This window comes from Pan troglodytes, chromosome 16, assembly GCF_028858775.2.
Source record: "Pan troglodytes isolate AG18354 chromosome 16, NHGRI_mPanTro3-v2.0_pri, whole genome shotgun sequence".
Classification (NCBI taxonomy): Eukaryota; Metazoa; Chordata; class Mammalia; order Primates; family Hominidae; genus Pan; species Pan troglodytes.
This window is the reverse complement of record NC_072414.2, coordinates 48,116,579-48,136,378: the sequence shown is the minus strand read 5'-3', so window position 1 is coordinate 48,136,378 and position 19,800 is coordinate 48,116,579. Positions and strand designations below refer to the sequence as shown.

At 36.3% G+C, this 19,800-nt stretch overlaps 1 protein-coding gene across 3 annotated transcripts in view; it reads left to right on the top strand.

The window, feature by feature from the left end:
• Positions 1-19,800, top strand: part of RFX7 (regulatory factor X7) — a 151,142-nt gene that overhangs the window by 124,343 nt on the left and 6,999 nt on the right. For all 3 annotated transcript variants that reach the window (XM_063794976.1, XM_054667560.2, XM_054667561.2), the window contains 4 exons: positions 13,676-13,796; positions 15,091-15,171; positions 15,769-15,976; positions 18,960-19,255. In XM_063794976.1, coding sequence (XP_063651046.1) covers positions 13,676-13,796; positions 15,091-15,171; positions 15,769-15,976; positions 18,960-19,255 — 706 coding nt within the window. The remainder of the gene's footprint in view (positions 1-13,675; positions 13,797-15,090; positions 15,172-15,768; positions 15,977-18,959; positions 19,256-19,800) is intronic.

Here is a 19,800-nt window from a genome sequence, read left to right as displayed (position 1 = left end):
AATCTAAAAACATACAACAGATACACAGAAAAATAAAAAGCAAGAAATGAAAAAGCACTTCATAAAATTCAACATCTCTTCATGATAAAAACCCTCAAAAAACTGGGCATAGAATGAACATACCTTAACATAATAAAAGATATATATGACAGACCCACAGCTAGTATCATACTGAAAGAGGAAAAACTGAAAGCCTTTCCTCTAAGATCTGGAACATGACATGGATGCCCACTTTCGCCACTTTTATTCAAATAGTACTAGAAGTGCTAGCTAGAGCAATCAGACAAGAAAAAGAAACAGGGCATCCAGACTGGAAATGAAGGGTCAAATTATCTGTCTTTATAGATGATATGATTTTATATTGGAAAAATCTAAAGACTCCACCAAAAAACTATTAGAATGGATATGAATTTATCCATTTACTGAATTGTAAAGTTGCAGGATACAATATCAACATACAAAAATCAGTAGCATTCCTATTTGCCAACTGTGAACAATCTGAAAAAGAAATCAAGAAAGTAATCCTATTTACAGTAGCTACAAATAAAATTAAATACCTAAGAATGTACTTAAAGAAGTGAAAGATGTCTACAATGAAAACTATAAAACAATGATGAAAGAAATTGAAGGGGACACAGAATGTAAAGGCGTTCCATGTTCATGGATTCAGAGAATCATTATTAAAATAATTATACTACCCAAAGCAATCTACAGATTGAATGAAGTGTCTATCAAAATACCAATGACATTCTGCACAGAAATATTATAGAAAAAACTATCCCAAATTTATATTAAAAGAGATAGCCAGAGTAGCCAGAGATATCCTAAGCAAAAAGAACAAAACTGGACCAATCACATTACCTTCAAATTATACTATAGAGCTGTATAACCAAAACAGCATGGTACTGGCATAAAAACAGACACATAGACCAACAGAACAGAATAGAGAACCCAGAAACAAATCCATACATCTACAGTGAACTCGTTTTCTTTCTTTTTTTTTTTTTTTTTTTTTTTTTGAGACACAGTGTCACTCTGTCACCCAGGCTGGAGTCCAATGGCGCGATCTCAGCTCATTGCAGCCTCCGCCTCCCAGGTTCACGCGATTCTCCTGCCTCAGCCCCCCAAGTAGCTGGAACTATAGGCACGCACCACCATGCCTAATTTTTTTTTGTATTTTTAGTAGAGACAGGGTTTCACCATGTTGGCCAGGCTGGTCTTGAACTCCTGACCCCATTTGACCCACCCACCTCGGCCCCCCAAAGTGCTGGGATTACAGGCGTGAGCCACCGCACCCAGCCAGTGAACTCATTTTCAACAAAGATGCCATAAGCATACACTGGGGAAATACATGGTTTCTTCAATAAATGATGCTGGGAAAACTGGATATCCTTATGTAGAAGAATGAATCTAGACCCCTATCTCTTGCCCTATACTAAAATGATATCAAAGTGGATTGAAGACTTAAATCTAAGACCTCAAACTATGAAACTACTATAAGAGAACACTAGGGAAACTCCAGGACATTGCACTGTGCAAAAATTTCTTGAGCAATACCCTACAAGCACAGGCAACCAAAGCAGAAGTGGACAGATGGGATCACATGCAGTTAAAAAGCTGCACAGCAAAGAAAGCAGTTAACAAAGTGAAGAGATAACCCACAGAATGGGAGAAATTATTTGCAAACTCTCCATCTGACAAGGGATTAATAACCAGAATATAGAAGGAGCTCAAACAACTCTATAGAAAAAAAAATCTAATAATTTGATTTAAAATGGGCAAAAGACCTATACAGACATTTCTCAGAAGACATACAGATGGCAAAAAGGCATGTGAAAAGGTACTCAACATCATTGTTCATTAGAGAAATACAAATCAAAACAACAATATATAATCTCACCCCAGTTCAAATGACTTTTATCAAAAAGACAGACAATAACAAATGATGACAAGGATGTGGAGGAAAGGAAACCTTCATACACTGTTGGTGGGAATATAAGTTAGTAAAGCTACTGTAGAGAATAGTTAGGAAGTTCTTCAATAAACTAAAAATAGAGCTACCATATGATCTAGCAATACCACTGCTAGGTGTATATCCAAAAGAAAGGAAATCTGGATATCAAAGAGATATCTGCACTCCCATGTTTATCCCAGCACTATTCCCAATAACCAAGATTTGGAAGCAACCTAAGTGTCTATCAGCAGATGAATGGATAAAGAGAATGTAGCACATATGCAAGATGGAGTACTATTCAGCCATAAAAATAGAATGAGATCGTATCATTTGCAATCACATGGATGGAACTGGAGGTCACTATGTTGAGTGAAATAAACCATTTACAGGAACACAAACATCATATGTTCTCACTTATTTGTGGGAGCTAAAAATTAAAATAATTGAACTCATGGAGATACAGTAGGATGATGGTTACCAGAGGCTTGGAAGGGTAGTGGGGGCACAGTAGTGAAGTGGGGTTGGTTGATGGATACAAAAACATAGTTAGAAGGAATGAATAAGATCTAGTATTTGACAGCACAACAGGGTGATGATAGTCAAGAATAATTAAATTGTACATTTTAAAATAACCAAAAGAGTATGAATGGCTTGTTGGTAACACAAAGAATAAATGCTCGAGGTGATGGATACCCCATTTACCCTGATATGATTATTACACATTGTATGCCTATGTCAGAGTATCCCATATACCCCATATATATATATACCTAATATATACTCACAAGAATTTTTAAAATATGTGTAGATAGATAGATAGATAGGACTATCATATGATCCAGCAGTCCTACTGCTGAGCATTTAGCCAAAGGAAAGAAATCTGTATATCAAAGAGACACCTAACACCCCCATGGTTTATTGCAACACTATTCATTATACCCAAGATAAAGAATCAACCTAGGTGTCCAACAGATGAGTGAATAAAGAAAATGTATATATACACAATGGAATACTGTTTAGCCATTAAAAATAAGATCCTGTCACTTGCAGCAACATGAATGGATCTGGAGGTCATTATGTTAAGTAAAATAAACTGGGAATAGAAAGTTAAACGCTGCATGCTCTCACTCATATGTGGAAGTTGATAAAAGTTCGTTTCACAGAAGTAAAAGGTAGAACAGAAGATACTAGGTGCTGGGAAAGGGGATGGGGATAGGAAGAGAGTGGTTAAAGGATACAAAATTAGAGCTAGATAGGAGGAATAAATTGTATAGTACTGAAAGATGACTATGCTTAACAGTAGTGTATACTTTCAAGTAGTGCGGAGGATATTGAATGTTCCCAACACAAATAAATGACAGATGTTTAAGATGATAGATATGCTAATTACCCTGATCTGTTCACTGTACATAAGTCTACATGTTAGCTTTTTTGAAATTCTTAGTTTCAAAACCACATGCTGCTCTTCTCAGTTTTTGTTCATATTCTTTCCTCTACATGAAATAGACCTGCCTCACCCTCCACCCACCCTAACACCCATATGAGTAAATCTACTTGTTCTCTAAGGCCCAGTTTAAATCTCCTTTCTCCGTATAATATTAGACCCTTAGTTCTAGCTCAGGCATGGCATTTTATTTACAGTACTCTATGTAACTTTTATTGGAAAGTAACATACACACAGAAAATATATACAGATTATAAGTTTACAGCTTGACAAATCTTTACAAAAGGAATACCTTCGTATTACCAGCATCCAGATTCAGAAACTAAACATTGCCATAATCCTGCCTCATAACCTCTTACACTCACTCTCTTTACCAGCACCTCTCTCGTCAAGGGTAACCTCTGTCCTGGCTTCTAATGCCACAGGCTAGCTTTGCTTGTTTTTGAACATTACATGAATGATGTTATACAATATACTATATTTTTTATCTGGCTTTTTTACTCAATATTTGTACAATTTGTACAACTGTACAATGTTTGTACAATTTATGCATTTTAGTTTATTCATTCACACTGCTACGTAGTATCCCACTTGTGAATATATACCATAATTTCTTAGCTCATTCTTCTGCATACGGACATTATCCTTTTTTCCATTGTAGTTTTAACTTGCATTTCCCTGATGACTAATGAAGTTGAGTGCCTTTCTTATATGTTCTTGGGCCAACTGGGTATCGTCTTCTGCGGAGAACCTATTTAAGTCTCTGTCCTTTTTTCTCACCTCTTCTATACATTCATGAATGGTAGGTAACTACATCTCACTCATTTTCTACTGACACAGATTCTATAAGAATGTCATACTGTTTACATTACAGCTGTATGTATTTATTAAGATTTTATGCAGAAAAGTAAAATTGAGGGCTGATCACTGTTCTTCAGAGGGAACCTTTTGAAAATGTTGTAGTGCAACCAGTCAACAAATATGTATTGAGTACTGATTGCATGAAATTCTACTTGAGTCATCAGTAAAGAACCACTTATTTAACTACAAACCATCTTACAAACCATTTTACAAACCATCTTTACCTCTCTCTTCCTTAGTTTTCTCATCTACGAAATGGTATGATTACATCAGATGACACTAGGGTCTCTTGGCTTTTTTTGTTATCATGTATACAACCTTGTGAAAATTTGAATTTATCCTTTTACTAACATGAGTTCAGAAATGTTCCCAACTATTGAAGAACTAAATGTAGTATAATTGGATCTGGATGGAAATTCAAAGATGAGAGATGGTTACTCAGGAATTTACTGGGTCAAGGCCCCTTCTTTCAATGTTTGTTAATTCTTAATCTATAGGTAGTTACTGTCGATAATCATAAATCTGGACATTTTATATGCAGTTAAATTTTTTTTTTTTTTTTGAGACGGAGTCTCGCTCTGTTGGCCCAGGCTGGAGTGCAGTGGCACGATCTCGGCTCACTGCAAGCTCTGCCTCCCAGATTCACACCATTCTCCTGCCTCAGCCTCCCACGTAGCTGAGACTACAGGCACCCACCACCACGCCCGGCTAATTGTTTTTTTATATTTTTAGTAGAGACGGGATTTCACCGTGTTAGCTAGGATGGTCTCAATCTCCTGATCTCATGATCTGCCCACCTCAGCCTCCCAAAGTGCTGGGATTACAGGCCTGAGCCACCGTGCTGGGCTTATATGCAGTTAATTTAAAACAACGGAGACCTCAGGCAATCCAAAAATGAAAGTATGTATACAAAGAGAGCTCATACTATATGTAGAGTATGATCAATATATTTATCACATATGTGTGTGTCTTTGCTTTAAAAATAACAATCCAAATTCACCAAAAGAATAGTCATTTTTTAAAAGCCTGAATACACTAAGCAGACAGCCCCAGTTTCCCCTTCCACCACACACGTGTCAACTATAAATCTTTCTGTCTGTATGGATTTCTGTACTGTGGATATTTCATATAAATGGAATCATACAATAAAAAAAGAATAGTTATTTTAGCTGGGCACAGAGGCTCACCCCTGTAATCCCAGCGGCTCACCCCTGTAATGCCAGCACTTTGGGAGGCCGAGGCAGGCAGATCACCTGAGGTCAGGAGTTCGAGACCAGCCTGGCCAACATGGCAAATCCCTGTCTGTAGTAAAAATACAAAAAATTAGCTGGGCATGGTGGTGGGCGCTTATAATCCCAGCTACTCGGGAGGCTGAGGCAGGAGAATTGCTTGAACCCAGAGGTGGAGGTTGCAGTGAGCAGAAATCACGCCATTGCACTCAAGGCTGGGCAACAGAGCGAGACTCTGTCTCAAAAATAAAATAAAAATAAAAAAAGAATAGTCATTTTAAATGGCTTCTTCATAGGCCATGAGAACCCAAGCCTTTAAGATTTACTTTTTACTGTGATTAAGTAAAGACACAAATTTCTTTTTAAAATCTTGAGGATTTATCAGATGACTTCATAAACTATGGGATTTTTTTATTAGCAATTTATAAACTTCAGGTTAAGGTTCTTAACCTGTGAATCATGATTCACCATGACTGAATCTTTTTTGTAGGATTATTAGCCAAAATGATGGAAAGGAAAGGCAAGTCCTGGTTAAGGAGGGTCATATATGATAGTTTTTTATATATAAATAATTTAACTCTTCTTTAGTTTTGACTTCAAGCAAAGTAATCTTTCAGATATATTGTTCATTGTGTAGTTACCACAAAAAAAAAGCATTATCAATGAGTTTCAAAGGTGATATATTAGTATGATCCTAGTCTAAGATCGGCTTACTAGTACATTGTTCAACATACTATATCATTGTTCTGCCCAAAACACAGAACAATACGAAAACGATAAATTTCTTTTTTCTTTTTCTTTTCCTTTTCTGTTGTTTTTTTTTTGTTGTTGTTTGTTTGTTTTTTTTTTTTGGAGACAGAATCTCACTCTGTTGCCTAGGCTGGAGTGCAGTGGCGTGATCTCTGATCACTGCAACCTCCACCTCCCGGGTTAAAGCAATTCTCCTGCCTCAGCCTCCCAAGTAACTGGGATTACAGGCGCCCGCCACCATGCCCAGTTAATTTTTTTTTTTCTGTATTTTTAGTAGAGACAGGGTTTCACCAGGTTGCCCAGGCTGGTCCTGAACTCCTGAGCTAAGGCAGTCACCCACCTCGGCCTCCCAGAGTGCTAGGAATACAGGCATGAGCCACCACACTCACTGGAAAAGACCAATTTCTTTATGGTTAGGGTCAGGCACTTTTGAAGAGTTTTCTCTCCAGAGTCTTAAGATCTATTTACTCCTTAAAAATAAGGGAGGATTACAACAACTTTTCCACTTTCTAAGGCTCAAGCTAATTAGATATTTGACCATATTACTTGTACTTCATTTGTCTTTCAGATTGTCTAGCAAATGTTTTGTTTGATTAATACTTTTAAGGCAATGTAATTCTACCATGTCTTTGGGACCTCCCAAAAGTCCCATATCCTTTATTGTCATTTATAATATTTGAATACTAAGACTCACTAAAATAACATTATGGGTCTAGGTAAGTCTTAAGAGTCCTTTTAATGGAAAATTGATAATTCTTAATTATTTTTATAAATATTAGGAAAAAATTTAATGATGTAATTTTGGTTACAATACAAGCATTCAGTTTACTTTTTTTTTTTTTTTTAATTTTATTTTACTCTACATTCCGGGATACATGTGCAGAATGTGCAGGTTTGTTACATAGGTAAACATGTGCCATGGTGGTTTGCTGCACCTATCAACCTGTCACCTAGGTATTAAGCCCCGCATGCATTAGCTATTTGTCCTAATGCTCTTTCCTCCCCTCACCGCCCCACCAACAGGCCATGATGTGTGTTGGTCCCCTCCCTGTGTCCATGTGTTCTCATTGTTCGGCTCCCACTTACGAGTAAGAACATGCAGTGTTTGGTTTTCTGTTCCTGCATTAGTTTGCTGAGGATGATGGCTTCCAGCTTCATCCATGTCCCTGCAAAGGACATGATCTCATTCCTTTTAATGGCTGCATAGAATTCCATGGTGTATATGTACATTTTCTTTATCCAGTCTATCATTGATGGGCATTTTGGTTGGTTCTATGTCTTTGCTATTGTGAATAGTGCTGCAGTAAACATACATTTGCATGTGTCTTTATAATAGAATGATTTATATTCCTTTGGGTATATACCCAGTAATGGAATTGCTGAGTCAAATGGTATTTCTAGTTCTAGATCCTTGAGGAAGCTCCACACTGTCTTCCACAATGGTTGAACTAATTTACATTCCCACCAACAGTGTAAAAGTGTTCCTATTTCTCCACATCCTTGCCAACATCTGTTGTTTCTTGACTTTTTAATAATCGCCATTCTGACCGGCATGAGATGGTATCTCTTTGTGGTTTTGATTTGCATTTCTCTAATGATCAGTGAAGTTGAGATTTTTTTCATATTTTTGTTGGTTGCATAAATACCTTCTTTTGAGAAGTGTCTGTTTATGTCCTTTGCCCACTTTTTGATGGGGTTGTTTGTTTTTATCTTGTAAATTTAAGTCCCATGTAAATTCTGGATCTTAGACCTTTGTCCATAGGTAAATTGCAAAAATTTTCTCTCATTCCATAGGTTGGTTGTTTGTTCGCTCTGATGATAGTTCCTTTTGCTGTGCAGAAGCTCTTTAGTTTAACTAGATCCCAGTTGTCAATTTTAGCTTTTGTTGGAATTGCTTGTGGCGATTTCTTCATAAAATCTTCTCCCATGCCTATGTCCTGAATGGTATTGCCTAGATTTTCTTCTAGGATTTTTATGGTTTTGGGTTTTACATTTAAGTCTTTAATCCATCTTGAGTAAATTTGTGTATAAGGTGTAAGAAAGGGGTCCAGTTTCAGTTTTCTGCATATGGCTAGCGAGTTTTCCCAGTACGATTTCTTAAATAGGTTTGTAGTTCTTGAAGAGGTCCTTCACTTCCCTTGTTAGCTGTATTGCTAGGTATTTTATTCTCTGTAGCAGTTGTGATTGGGAGTTCATTCATGATTTGGCTCTCTGCTTGTCTATTGTTGATGTATAGGAATGCTTGTGATTTTTGCATATTGATTTTGTATTCTGAGACTTTGCTGAAGTTGCTTATCAGTTTAAAGAGTTTTTGGGCTGAGACGATGGGGTTTTCTAAATATAGGATCATGTTGTCTGCAGACAGAGACAATTTGACTTTGTCTCTTCCTATTTAAATATCCTTTCTTTCTTTCTCTTGCCTGATTGCCCTGGCCAGAACTTCCAGTACTATGTTGAATAGGAGTGGTAAGAGTACATTCTTGTCTTGTGCCGGTTTTCAAAAGGAATGCTTCCAGCTTTTGCCCATTCAGTATGATATTGGCTGTGTTTGTCATAAATAACTCTTATTATTTTGAGATATGTTCCATCAATACCTAGTTTATTGAGAGTTTCTAACATAAAGGGATATTGCATTTTTTCGAAGGCCTTTTCTGCATTTATTGACAGAATCATGTGGTTTTTGTCATTGGTTCTGTTTACGTGATGGATGACATTTATTGATTTACGTATGTTGAACCAACCTTGCTTCCCAGGGATGAAGCTGACTTGATGGTGGTGGATAAGCTTTTTGATATGCTGCTGGATTCAGTTTGCCAGTATTTTATTGAGGATTTTTGCATTGATGTTCGTCAGGGATACTGGCCTGAAGTTTTTTGTTGTGTCTCTGCCAGGATTTGGTATCAGGATGATGCTGGCCTCATAAAATGAGTTAGGGAGGAGTCCTTCCTTTTCAATTATTTGGGATAGTTTCAGAAGGAATGGTACCAGCTCCTCTTTGTACCTCTGGTAGAATTTGGCTTTGAGTCCATCTGGTCCTGGGCTTTTTTTGGTTGGTAGGCTATTTATTACTGCCTCAATTTCAGAACCCGTTATTGGTCTATTCAAAAATTCAACTTCTTCCTGGTTTAGTCTTGGGAGGGTGTATGTGTCCAGGAATTTTTCCATTTCTTCTAGATTTTCTAGTTTATTTGCGTAGAGGTGTTTATAGTATTCTCTGATGGTAGTTGTATTTCTGTGGGATCAGTGGCGATATCCCCTGTATCATTTTTTATTGGTTTATTATCATTTTTTATTGTTTTATCTGTGGGATCCGTGGTGATATCGCCTGCATCATTTTTTATTGCTATTTGATTCTTCTTTATTCATTCAGTATGCTTATAGTTATCAATTAGCAATAAAAATACCTCATCTGTTAAATAAAGGGATTAGTGCACCTCTCTGTGCAAGTTCCTCATCTATAAAATATGTTTAATAAAACTACCTGTCTTAAGGTTGTTGAGAGGATTAAATGATTTAACACAAAGAAAGCACTCAAAAAATGTCAGGTATGGTTAGGTATCCCATGACTATATTTTACCACAAGTCTTTTGTGATTCATTGTTTATATTTTTGTACCATTAAACAATGTTTACCTTTAACTTGTACAATTAAATTTGTGACATGAATGAATATTAAAGACTGAATTGTTACCATGGATTTTGAGTGATGTGTTCATAGTCATATTGAATATTAGGCTTAATTTCAGGCTTAAAAATGTACTTTTAAACAAGGAGCAAGAGAAAAAAAAACAATTCTTCTTTTTTTTTTTGAGACGGAGTCTTGCTCTATTGCCCAGGCTGGAGTGCAGTGGCGCAATCTCGGCCCACTGCAAGCTCCGCCTCCTGGGTTCACGCCATTCTCCTGCCTCAGCCTCTCGAGTAGCTGGGACTACAGGTGCCTGCCACCACGCCCAGCTAATTTTTTGTATTTTTAGTAGAGGCAGGGTTTCACCGTGTTAGCCAGGATGGTCTCGATCTCCTGACCTTGTGATCTGCCTGCCTCGGCCTCCCAAAGTGATGGGATTACGGGTGTGAAATTATTTCATTTTTAAAATGACGTTAGAGTGTTAGTGATCGCATAAACAGAACATTCTCCGTTACTCACCCTTTTTTGAGTCTTGCAAAGTATAATCTGACACTGAGTTAAGAGTTAATTGACACTGTATCTTGCTTGGTCAACCTGCAGTTAACGTTATGAAGCAGGAAAATGAGATGTAAACTAACAAAGATCTCCACATGGCCTGGAATGACCAATGGTTTGTTATATAGCACAAAATTGAATAAATATTATGTAAGTACTTACTAAATTAGATTTTTAAAAGAATCATTGAATATCTAGATTTTTCTTAATGGGGAAAGGTGTCCTATTGAAATTCTTTTTCTTTAAAAATTATAACCACTAGAAATTGGATAAGGCCACCTCACAATAAAGAGTCCTCCCCATCAAAGAAGGGTTCGTGTTGAGGTAACCCATCATTTAAGAGTATGACCATTTCTACATCTGGCAGGAAGTTGAACTATACAACTTCTGATTTATTTTTTCAATTCTAACATTTCACAAAATTAAAGAAATTGAGAACCTATTCTAGGTATTGTTCTTGTTGTTTTTACATTGATGCCCTCTTTATTTTCTGTTTGAAATGAGTTATCAAAGCATAAAGTTTTGAATCATAGGCAGTTTTCTTCTGACATGATTCAGGAGGAATAATTTGAGCTATTTATGTCTACAAAGTACTTTTAATATTTATCCACCAGAGTATTTGACAATGAGGTTGTTATATCCTTCCAAAAGGTAGAATAAGTATCAAAAACCAGATGGAATTGGATGATTTTGTGAAATAACCACACAATATAAATTGTATTGAAAAACAAATTTGGCATTGGTCGTCTGTATACCAAGAAAGACAAGAAACTTTTTATCTGAGGAACGTGAGCTCTTTTAAATTACTGGGCCCAGTGAGGCATTAAAATGTGAAAGTAGTCATCTCTCACTCCCCTCTTTGAGCTAAGTAATCTGCCTGCTGTATGGACTTTAGACTGTCACCACCAAGTAACCATAAACTAACCTAACAATGCCATATGCTAGGCACCATAATTCATACCCTATAGTTCAACAATGTATAGCAATTACTAATCAGTTATTTCTCTACACCAATGAGAATTCTTAACAAACAATTTTTGTAATTGCCCCCTCTCCTAATTTGTCCTTTTTTCTTTAAAAACATGAGCCTTTCCTTCATTCTCTGGAGCACTTCTCAGCATTTCCCAGTCTGCAGTCCTCAACCTTGACCCAAATAAACTAAACTTACTATATTAATTTTGCTCACTTTATGTCTTTAGGTCGATGATACTTAACATTACTTCTTTTGCCAACCTTTCTCCTACCCCTTCTGCCAAAGTAAAAAATTTTGGTTTACTAATGTAATGAAAAAAAAAATCAAAATCTGAAACACAGATGGAGAATAGAATGGATATATTATCTCTCAAATGTCTCATTACACTGCCTCTGTTTATTTGATTTCAGTTTTTTACACCCATTTCTGCCAGTGCTGTCCTAGGATCCGGAGGGGGGCAATGTTTCTTCTTTGCTTTTTTAAGTCTTTTAATGTGTTTCTTTAATGTTTATTATAGTTTTAAATACAGATGGTCTTACTATGACCCTTAAATCCTGTTCCTAGTGCTGAGAATACACTGGCGAATCCAATAGGTATGGTCACTGCCCTGCTTGAACTTAGTGTGATGAAGAAGACAAATAAATTAACTATTGTGTAATTGTAACTCATGCAAAGAAAAGAAACAGATTACACTGATAGGGAACATGATGAGGGTGTGACATGAGGACATTGCTTTAGTTGGAAGAGATCCTTTCAAAAATCATAAAATTTAAGCAGAGACTTGAAAGATAAGAAAAGTAATGTTCCAGGTAGAGGAATCAACATGGGTCAAGTCCCTGGGGTGCAAAAGAGCCTCATTCTCATTTTCTTTTTGTGCCGGTTTGAACCATAAAGAACTCATTTAACTTGCTTCTGAAATTGTTATGATTTGATGCAGCTCGTTTCCATTGTCAGCACCCAAAATAGTTACCTCTTCACTTTGCTCCTTCAACCTTGCAAGACCCCCTGAGCCCTCAAAGTATCAAATTTAGTCTCAATTTAAATATGAAGCTGCTAATACTACCTATATGGGAAACTTTCAGTACACATTAGTTCCCTTTCTGCTCGTAGCATTGTTGGTGATGTGTTTGCTGGGCTACTCCTTCCCATCTAACCCCCAGGGGTATGCAGGATTTGCTGTGGGAATAGGGAAGCCACAAACAAGAGAAATACCATTGTCTCCAGACCTACCCTTATTCTTTCTGTATTAAGGCTCCCAGGGGTCTCTGCCTCCTCTTGAGTCTCTCCCAACTTAACTTCTTGAGCTCAGGTCACTTTAGGGATGTTATCAGGACATTCAGCAATCTACAAAAAGACCCAAGTCCCGGTTTCATTACACCCTGCCCACCATGTGTTCCAGTTGTTTTCATTTCTTTTCTGCATGACTTCATCAAGAAGCTGTCCTGGTTGATGCTAAATGAGAGGTGAGGTGGAGACAAGGGAATTCCTCTGGCTTCCTCTTCATTCATATTTCCCAGGTAGTGGTTCTCCCAAAGGCCTTGGTGGCCAGAATAAGGTGTGGCCTTGGTCTGCTGCTGAACTGGTAGAGGATTGACATTTTACCTATGACTGGCAGCTCTAGAGAAAAACAGAACACCTGATTCCAGTAGTAGTTAAGACTTGGTGTGTCTCCAGATCCCACTTGAAGTTACTGTCTTACAAAGTAACTTTTTTCCTAGCAATACTAGGGATGGTGGGGGTAGAAGGAGGATAACACTAGGACCTTTGGAACCTCTCCCCTTGCCTGTTTTTTCTCTTATCAGTAAAATGAGAGTGTTGGTATATTCGTAGGGTCCCTTTTAGTTCAAACATATCATGTTTCTAAATTTTAAACCACCTAGTAGTATTATCTCTGTCTGATGTGCATGATATGTATATTGGAAATTATCCCAGTATGTGAGCCTGATACATATGTGGAAACTTACAGCCCTACTGGCTGAGCTGGATATATTCATTTATGAGCACTGGTTGGGATTGTAATTCGAAAACTTTGTACCAACATTATATCTTACTGCAGGATTTATGAATGTTATTGAAAGCAGGACTATATACCCTGAGGTTGAAGCCAGCTAACTAAACCTGAGTTAACATGCATCACCAAAGAGTGATGATCATAGACATTGTGGCAAATGACTTGAAAGATCCTTTGCTTCACTTTGTCGGAAGGATCAAATTGTATTGAAATAGCACCCTGCGATATAATTCTGAATTCTGTCACTCTAAATTGGTCCTTCCTTCTTTTGCAGGAGCTATTGTGACAATCTTGGTTACCATCCATTAAGTGCTGCTGATTTTGGAAAGATCATGAAAAATGTCTTTCCAAACATGAAGGCACGTCGTTTGGGCACAAGAGGCAAATCTAAATATCCTTTACCAGAATGGTGTTAGTAATATCTCTATGTTCTCACTTGTTATAGAACATCTATTGTTGTAGTTCAACTGGCAACTTTATTTAGAAATAAACTTCAAATTAAAGCAACTCAAAAGCTTAAGTAGAATAATTGCAAATGTAACTTTCACAGGTATTTATCACACTATGAAAGAAATAGCAAATAATGGTTTATTCATAGATTAGAATTGTGATAGATTTTACCTTAGTCTATCAATGTAAAGTGTTATTAATGGTCTGATCTCCTTTGTTTTAACAGTAAGAAGTTTTGAGGCCTGCCATATGTTTAACAATTATAAGAATAAAAGTGGAGAAAGATGCTAGCTTATCTTCATTTCTTCCTTTAATTTAGAAACATAGGGGATCTCCTTGGCAAAAAAAAAAAAAAAAAAATCTTATGGAACTTTAACAGAAACACTAATCTTTCAGTACAAGTAGTTTTCAGCCATCCATTTAAAGCCCATATTAAAATTAAAGCCAGAGTACAGAAAAGGTCCTTCTTGTGATGGAGAAATACTTAGGAGCAAACAGAAATAAGGAAATTAAAATTAAGAATTCATTATAGTTCTTTCTCCTCTTAGAAGAAGATTGTAAAATAGAGGGTCTCTGTATCATATTAGGATTACATCCATTTTCTCCCCCTTAGCTCTTGTCTTTTTTTCAGAGCATAAAATGGAGGAGATGAGAGGAAGGGGAAGGGAAGAAACGTGCTTTTCTAAAATGGTTCCAGGTGTTCTCTAACCACTAGTTGCACGACCTATTCTTGCTTCCCAAATGCAAACAAAAATGTTTTGATGTGTCTTTGGCATGTTACAGGCGATAATCCTGTATGTTTCAGTGGAAAAAGAGAAACGAAAAGGTTAAAGCCCTTGTGACACTCTTAAGAGTTGTTTTTGTCCCAGAGCCCTGGGCTAAAGTTTCCCTTCCCTGTGCCAGGTTTCCATCTGGCTATTCCTTTCCTTCTGACCTGTTTGTTACTGGTGGCTGGCACAGCATATTAGGAACATTTATTCATAAAATTTATAACAGATGAGAATCTTTTCATTTAAGACAGTAGTATTTAACATTCTAAAGGGGTATTTCAGTTTCAAAAGAGTAAAAGTGTCCCAAGTTTTTAATATTAAGGTTTTTCTTACTGAAGAATTCAGAAAGTAGATGTTATGTCATGTTGATTTTTTTTTCTCATTTCATATATGGTTACTTTTAAAGTGCTGTCTGTATAAGCAATTCATTTAATTTTGAATATTTAGACCTTAACTGTTTATTACATATTGCTACAGTGGACTAAGAAAAAAAGCTTTTGTTCATATGCCAACACTGCCCAACCTTGACTTTCACAAAACTGGAGATGGGGTAAGAATTCAGCCTTTTCTTTTTAATAAGTAAAATTGTACCTTTATATTAACATTGAAATGCATCCTGCAAAGTCTCATTTGGTTAAGGCTAGCGACTGTGCCTTTTACAAATAAGAAAAAAAAAAAATCACACAGTGGCTGAAAAATGTTAGTGTATATGACCTACGTCAACATGAAATTTGGGGGAACAAAAGTTTCGAAGTTACTGATTTCTCGATATTTCCAAAATACATATTGACTATATGTGTGTATAGTCAAGAGGAAAAAGTCAGTCATCATGTAATATGTTTTATAGGAATTTTAGAAAAAATATGTGGCTATTGGCATAGTTTTGACATTAGAAAGATTCAAAATATCAGTCTTCTTGTATGTTTAAAAACCATTTAAAATGTTATATTCGCAAGGCTGCTGACTGCTGTGCACTAGTGGGTATGAGTCCCTTATTTGCAAAGCTCTTATATGTCTGCCAGTGGGTCAATTCATACTACTTTAACCCACAGATTTATATTGTATCTTCTAACTAAGAATACATATCTTTAACATGCTTCAATTTAATTTCTCTGGTCTTTTAACATTTCCTTTTTTCTTTGCCTAGTTGGAAGGAGCTGAACCTTCTGGGCAGCTTCAAAATATTGATGAAGAAGTTATCTCTTCTGCTTGCCGTCTTGTGTGTGAGTGGGCCCAGAAAGTGTTAAGCCAACCATTTGACACCGTCTTGGAATTAGCCCGCTTCCTTGTAAAAAGTCACTATATAGGCACCAAGTCAATGGCAGCTCTAACTGTAATGGCAGCAGCACCAGCAGGTACAACATTACTGTGAACAAGCTAAAAACTGACAGAGGTATTATTGTATTTAGAATTGGTAGCAAAAGAAGAGTTAGATCAAAGAACTTCATCCTTTTAGTACCTGCATGTGTTCACTCTTACTCCACTTAACACTAAATTCAGATGGGTTTGTTGAGCCAAGAAAATAATAATCCTTTCATTATAAAGCTTAATGCTATGTTTCTATATATTGCTTTGCTGGCATATGAAACTGTAGATTCCCCAGCTGATATGTTATTAATTTTTCCATTGCTACTTTTACATTTATAGAATGTGTTTATATGTACTTTTATATGTACATATATGTATATGTGTATCTAAATTAATAAGAGAAGTAAAATAATAAGATTAAATTTTAAAATTACTTGTTAGATTCCCATTCCAGAAACTAATGCTTATAGATAAAATTATCTTGGCACACTGTGACAGGTAACTTAGCCTCAAAAAAACAAAACCGTACAAAGCCTTACTAAAAAATAACAAGAGTGATATTTTTTACTGTGTATTCATATGACTATTTTTATTCAAAGATGAGTTTTTGGAATCGACAATTTTGGGAATTGACAGTCTTGTTAGAATGACTCCCTCCTAAATTAATAGTTGTGTAAAATAACAGTACTGATGAATTTTTAAAAATATCTTATTTCAGTTATACCTTATAAACCTAGAGTGGATAAATTATTCTAGAAAATCAGGATGTCTATTAAAAATGTAGTGATATAGTGATCAGATACTTATTTTTCCAAGGACTGTCCTTCTAAGTGTTAATTCTGAATATTTTAAAATCTACAATAGATTTATCTTGGCCAGAATTATAGTCTCTTAATTAACTTCACTTCTTTTTTTAGTATCTTTTACACATTAATAATGAGTCCGTTTTCTTCTAATTTTACATTTAGTATGTGGGATGTATGTGTGTGTAACCTCTCCTTTTGTGGTCAATTGAAGACCCATTTCAGAAAAAGAGTGTCATAGAGTTTTTCCTGTCTGCATGTAAACTGTAGGACCTAAGTCTGTTTATTCATTGTACTGACCAGCAGGAGAATGCTTGACCAGCCTTATCGAGCTAAATAGCTCACTTATGTTACCTCATTTAATTCCCCCAGCAGTCCTGTGAGATAGGTGATATTTATTCCCAATTTATAGACTTGGGGAGGTCAATTAACTTGTCCATGGGCACATAGTAATGGAGCCAGGATTTGAATTCTGATTTGTCTGTCTCCAAAGCCCAGCTTCACTCAATTATATCATAATGTCATATAGTAAAATAAGCTTTAAAAGGAATGAACCCTTCAGTTTGCTCTGCTGTCTTTCTCCTGCCCCTGCCAACACCTAAAAGAGTACATCAACAGATGAAGGATTTAGGAGGTATCATGGGGAAAAGAAACATCTCTTTCCTATTTCTGTCATTCACAAAGTCTAACTGTGGGAAATGTTGAATGAATTGAATGAATGAATTTTTAAGGTCTAAGTGCAAATAAAGGTGTGAGTTTAACAAAAGTATTAAAAATTACATATATTAAAAAGACACTCCATTTTTGAAAGCAATCAGCCTGAGAGGGTAAATACTTTACCAATTGTATCATTACTCAAAACATTTTTAGAATGTCTCTCAAAATTTTGATCTCAGCCCTTACTATATTTTTCAAAAAAGACCTTTGATAGTAGACTAATTTTTATCCTTTGAAGGTGAATTTTTTTTTTTATAAATATAGTCTCCATATTAAGAACAGGTTGTGTTACAAATGTCCTTTTGTAAGTCAGCTGCTTGGAACTCATTCCTGTCTCAAAACCCTGGCAGGAAGGATAAGACAGCCAAGCTATGAGCCATTGGCAGAGGCTCTCCAGGGTGCAGGTGCTGAGAAGCCAGAGCTGAGGCTTGGGGTCGGAAAGGGGCAAAACAACTGGAGCTGGATTTGAGATGAAAAATTGTGATTTTTAAAAGGGGCTGGGGGTTCAACAGATCCTCATCATTATTGAGTATGGGGAGAGAGTTATAGCTTCCTCATTGTCTATTTCCTGCTCCCCACACCAAGTTGTTGTTGTTAACTAGAATGATGAAAAGCAGAAATTGGGATGGGGAAAAGAAAAGAAAGGGCAAGGTGTACCAGCAGGATAGTTGTTCCTCTCCTTTCTTCTCTTCATTGTTTTTACTGCCCACAACTTACTTTCTAATGATCTCAATGCCACGCCCTAAATCTGAAATGAGCTTTTAAAAAATTTTTATTTTATAATCCATTTTTCCTAAAATTTATATTTTGCTTATTTTGTCAATTTTTTTCAGTGTTTATCTTACTGTTTTAAAGGTTTTCTCAGTGACACTTTTTTGGAATATCTTAACTTTAGTCTTGTTAAGAAATTCTGCTTCTGCATTTCTTCTAGGTCATACTGGAATCATTGTATAGTAGCAATAAAATAATAGTGCCTATTTCCATGAATTGCTGGTAGGATTAAAAACTGTTTTCTCCATACAAATTTCTTCCATTATGAGGAGTGGCTTCAGCAAATATTTATTGAATTATTGAATGCCCCTCATGGGCTAAATATTAAAATCATGAAAATACATGTATTTATTTCTGATTAGAAATGGGGGGAGGGAAATTTACTGACCTTTGAGAAAATGTAAAAATGCTGTGTTGGCATTTATCTTAGCTTCTGCACATTTATGATATAGCTACTGTTTTTAAAATCCTGTTGTTAACTGAAACTGTCACCTGATTTTAAAATCCTGTTGTTAACTGAAACTGTCGCCTGAGTTGAACCATATTGTAAGATGACAAAACTATATTGACAATTGTTTATAAATTCGAAGTCTAATGCTTCATAAAGAAATTGTGAGTTAAAATTTGCCATTTTGGTTGCTTTGTCCAGTAGATGGCTACATTCTCAAAGAAATTCAAAGGAACCTCCCTTCTATAAAGGAGAGTATTTATTGCAGCTTTCCTTTCTGTTTATTTTCAGGAATGAAAGGAATTACCCAGCCTTCTGCTTTTATACCTACAGCTGAAAGTAATTCCTTTCAGCCTCAGGTGAAGACTTTGCCATCTCCAATTGATGCTAAACAGCAGTTGCAACGGAAAATCCAGAAGAAGCAGCAAGAACAGAAACTACAATCCCCTTTGCCAGGAGAATCTGCAGCAAAAAAGTCAGAAAGTGCTACAAGCAATGGAGTGACTAATCTTCCTAATGGAAATCCTTCAATCCTTTCTCCTCAACCTATTGGTATCGTTGTGGCAGCTGTCCCTAGTCCCATTCCGGTAATATAATTAAATAGTATTTGGCCTTATTGGGAGGGTGGGAAATCAATTGTTTACTTAAAAGTGGCAGATGAAAAGAAGACAGGTATAAGGGTAGCCACAAACTGATTTTGTGACCACAGGAAGATTCATTCCCCTTCAGTCTTTTATTCAGGATGTATGTTGTTGATTACAAAGTAAGCTATGAAACATTATTGAAAATATAAAGATCCAAGACATACAAAGTATGCACATAACCACTCAGAGCTTTATGTAAGAGTGAGTAATTTTCTCATTTTTAGAGTTGTTTCATCCCTGGCTGAGCCAAGATTTTTTTTTTTTTTTTTTTTTTTTTGAGACAGAGTCTTGCTCTGTCTCCCAGGCTGGAGTGCAGTGCTGTGATCTCGGCTCACTGCAACCTCCACCTCCTGAGTTCAAGCAATTATTCTGCCTCAGCCTCCCGAGTAACTGGGATTACAGGTACTCACCACCACACCCAGCTAATTTTTGTATTTTTGTGTTTTGTATTTTTAGTTGGCCAGGCTGGTCTTGAACTTGTGACATCA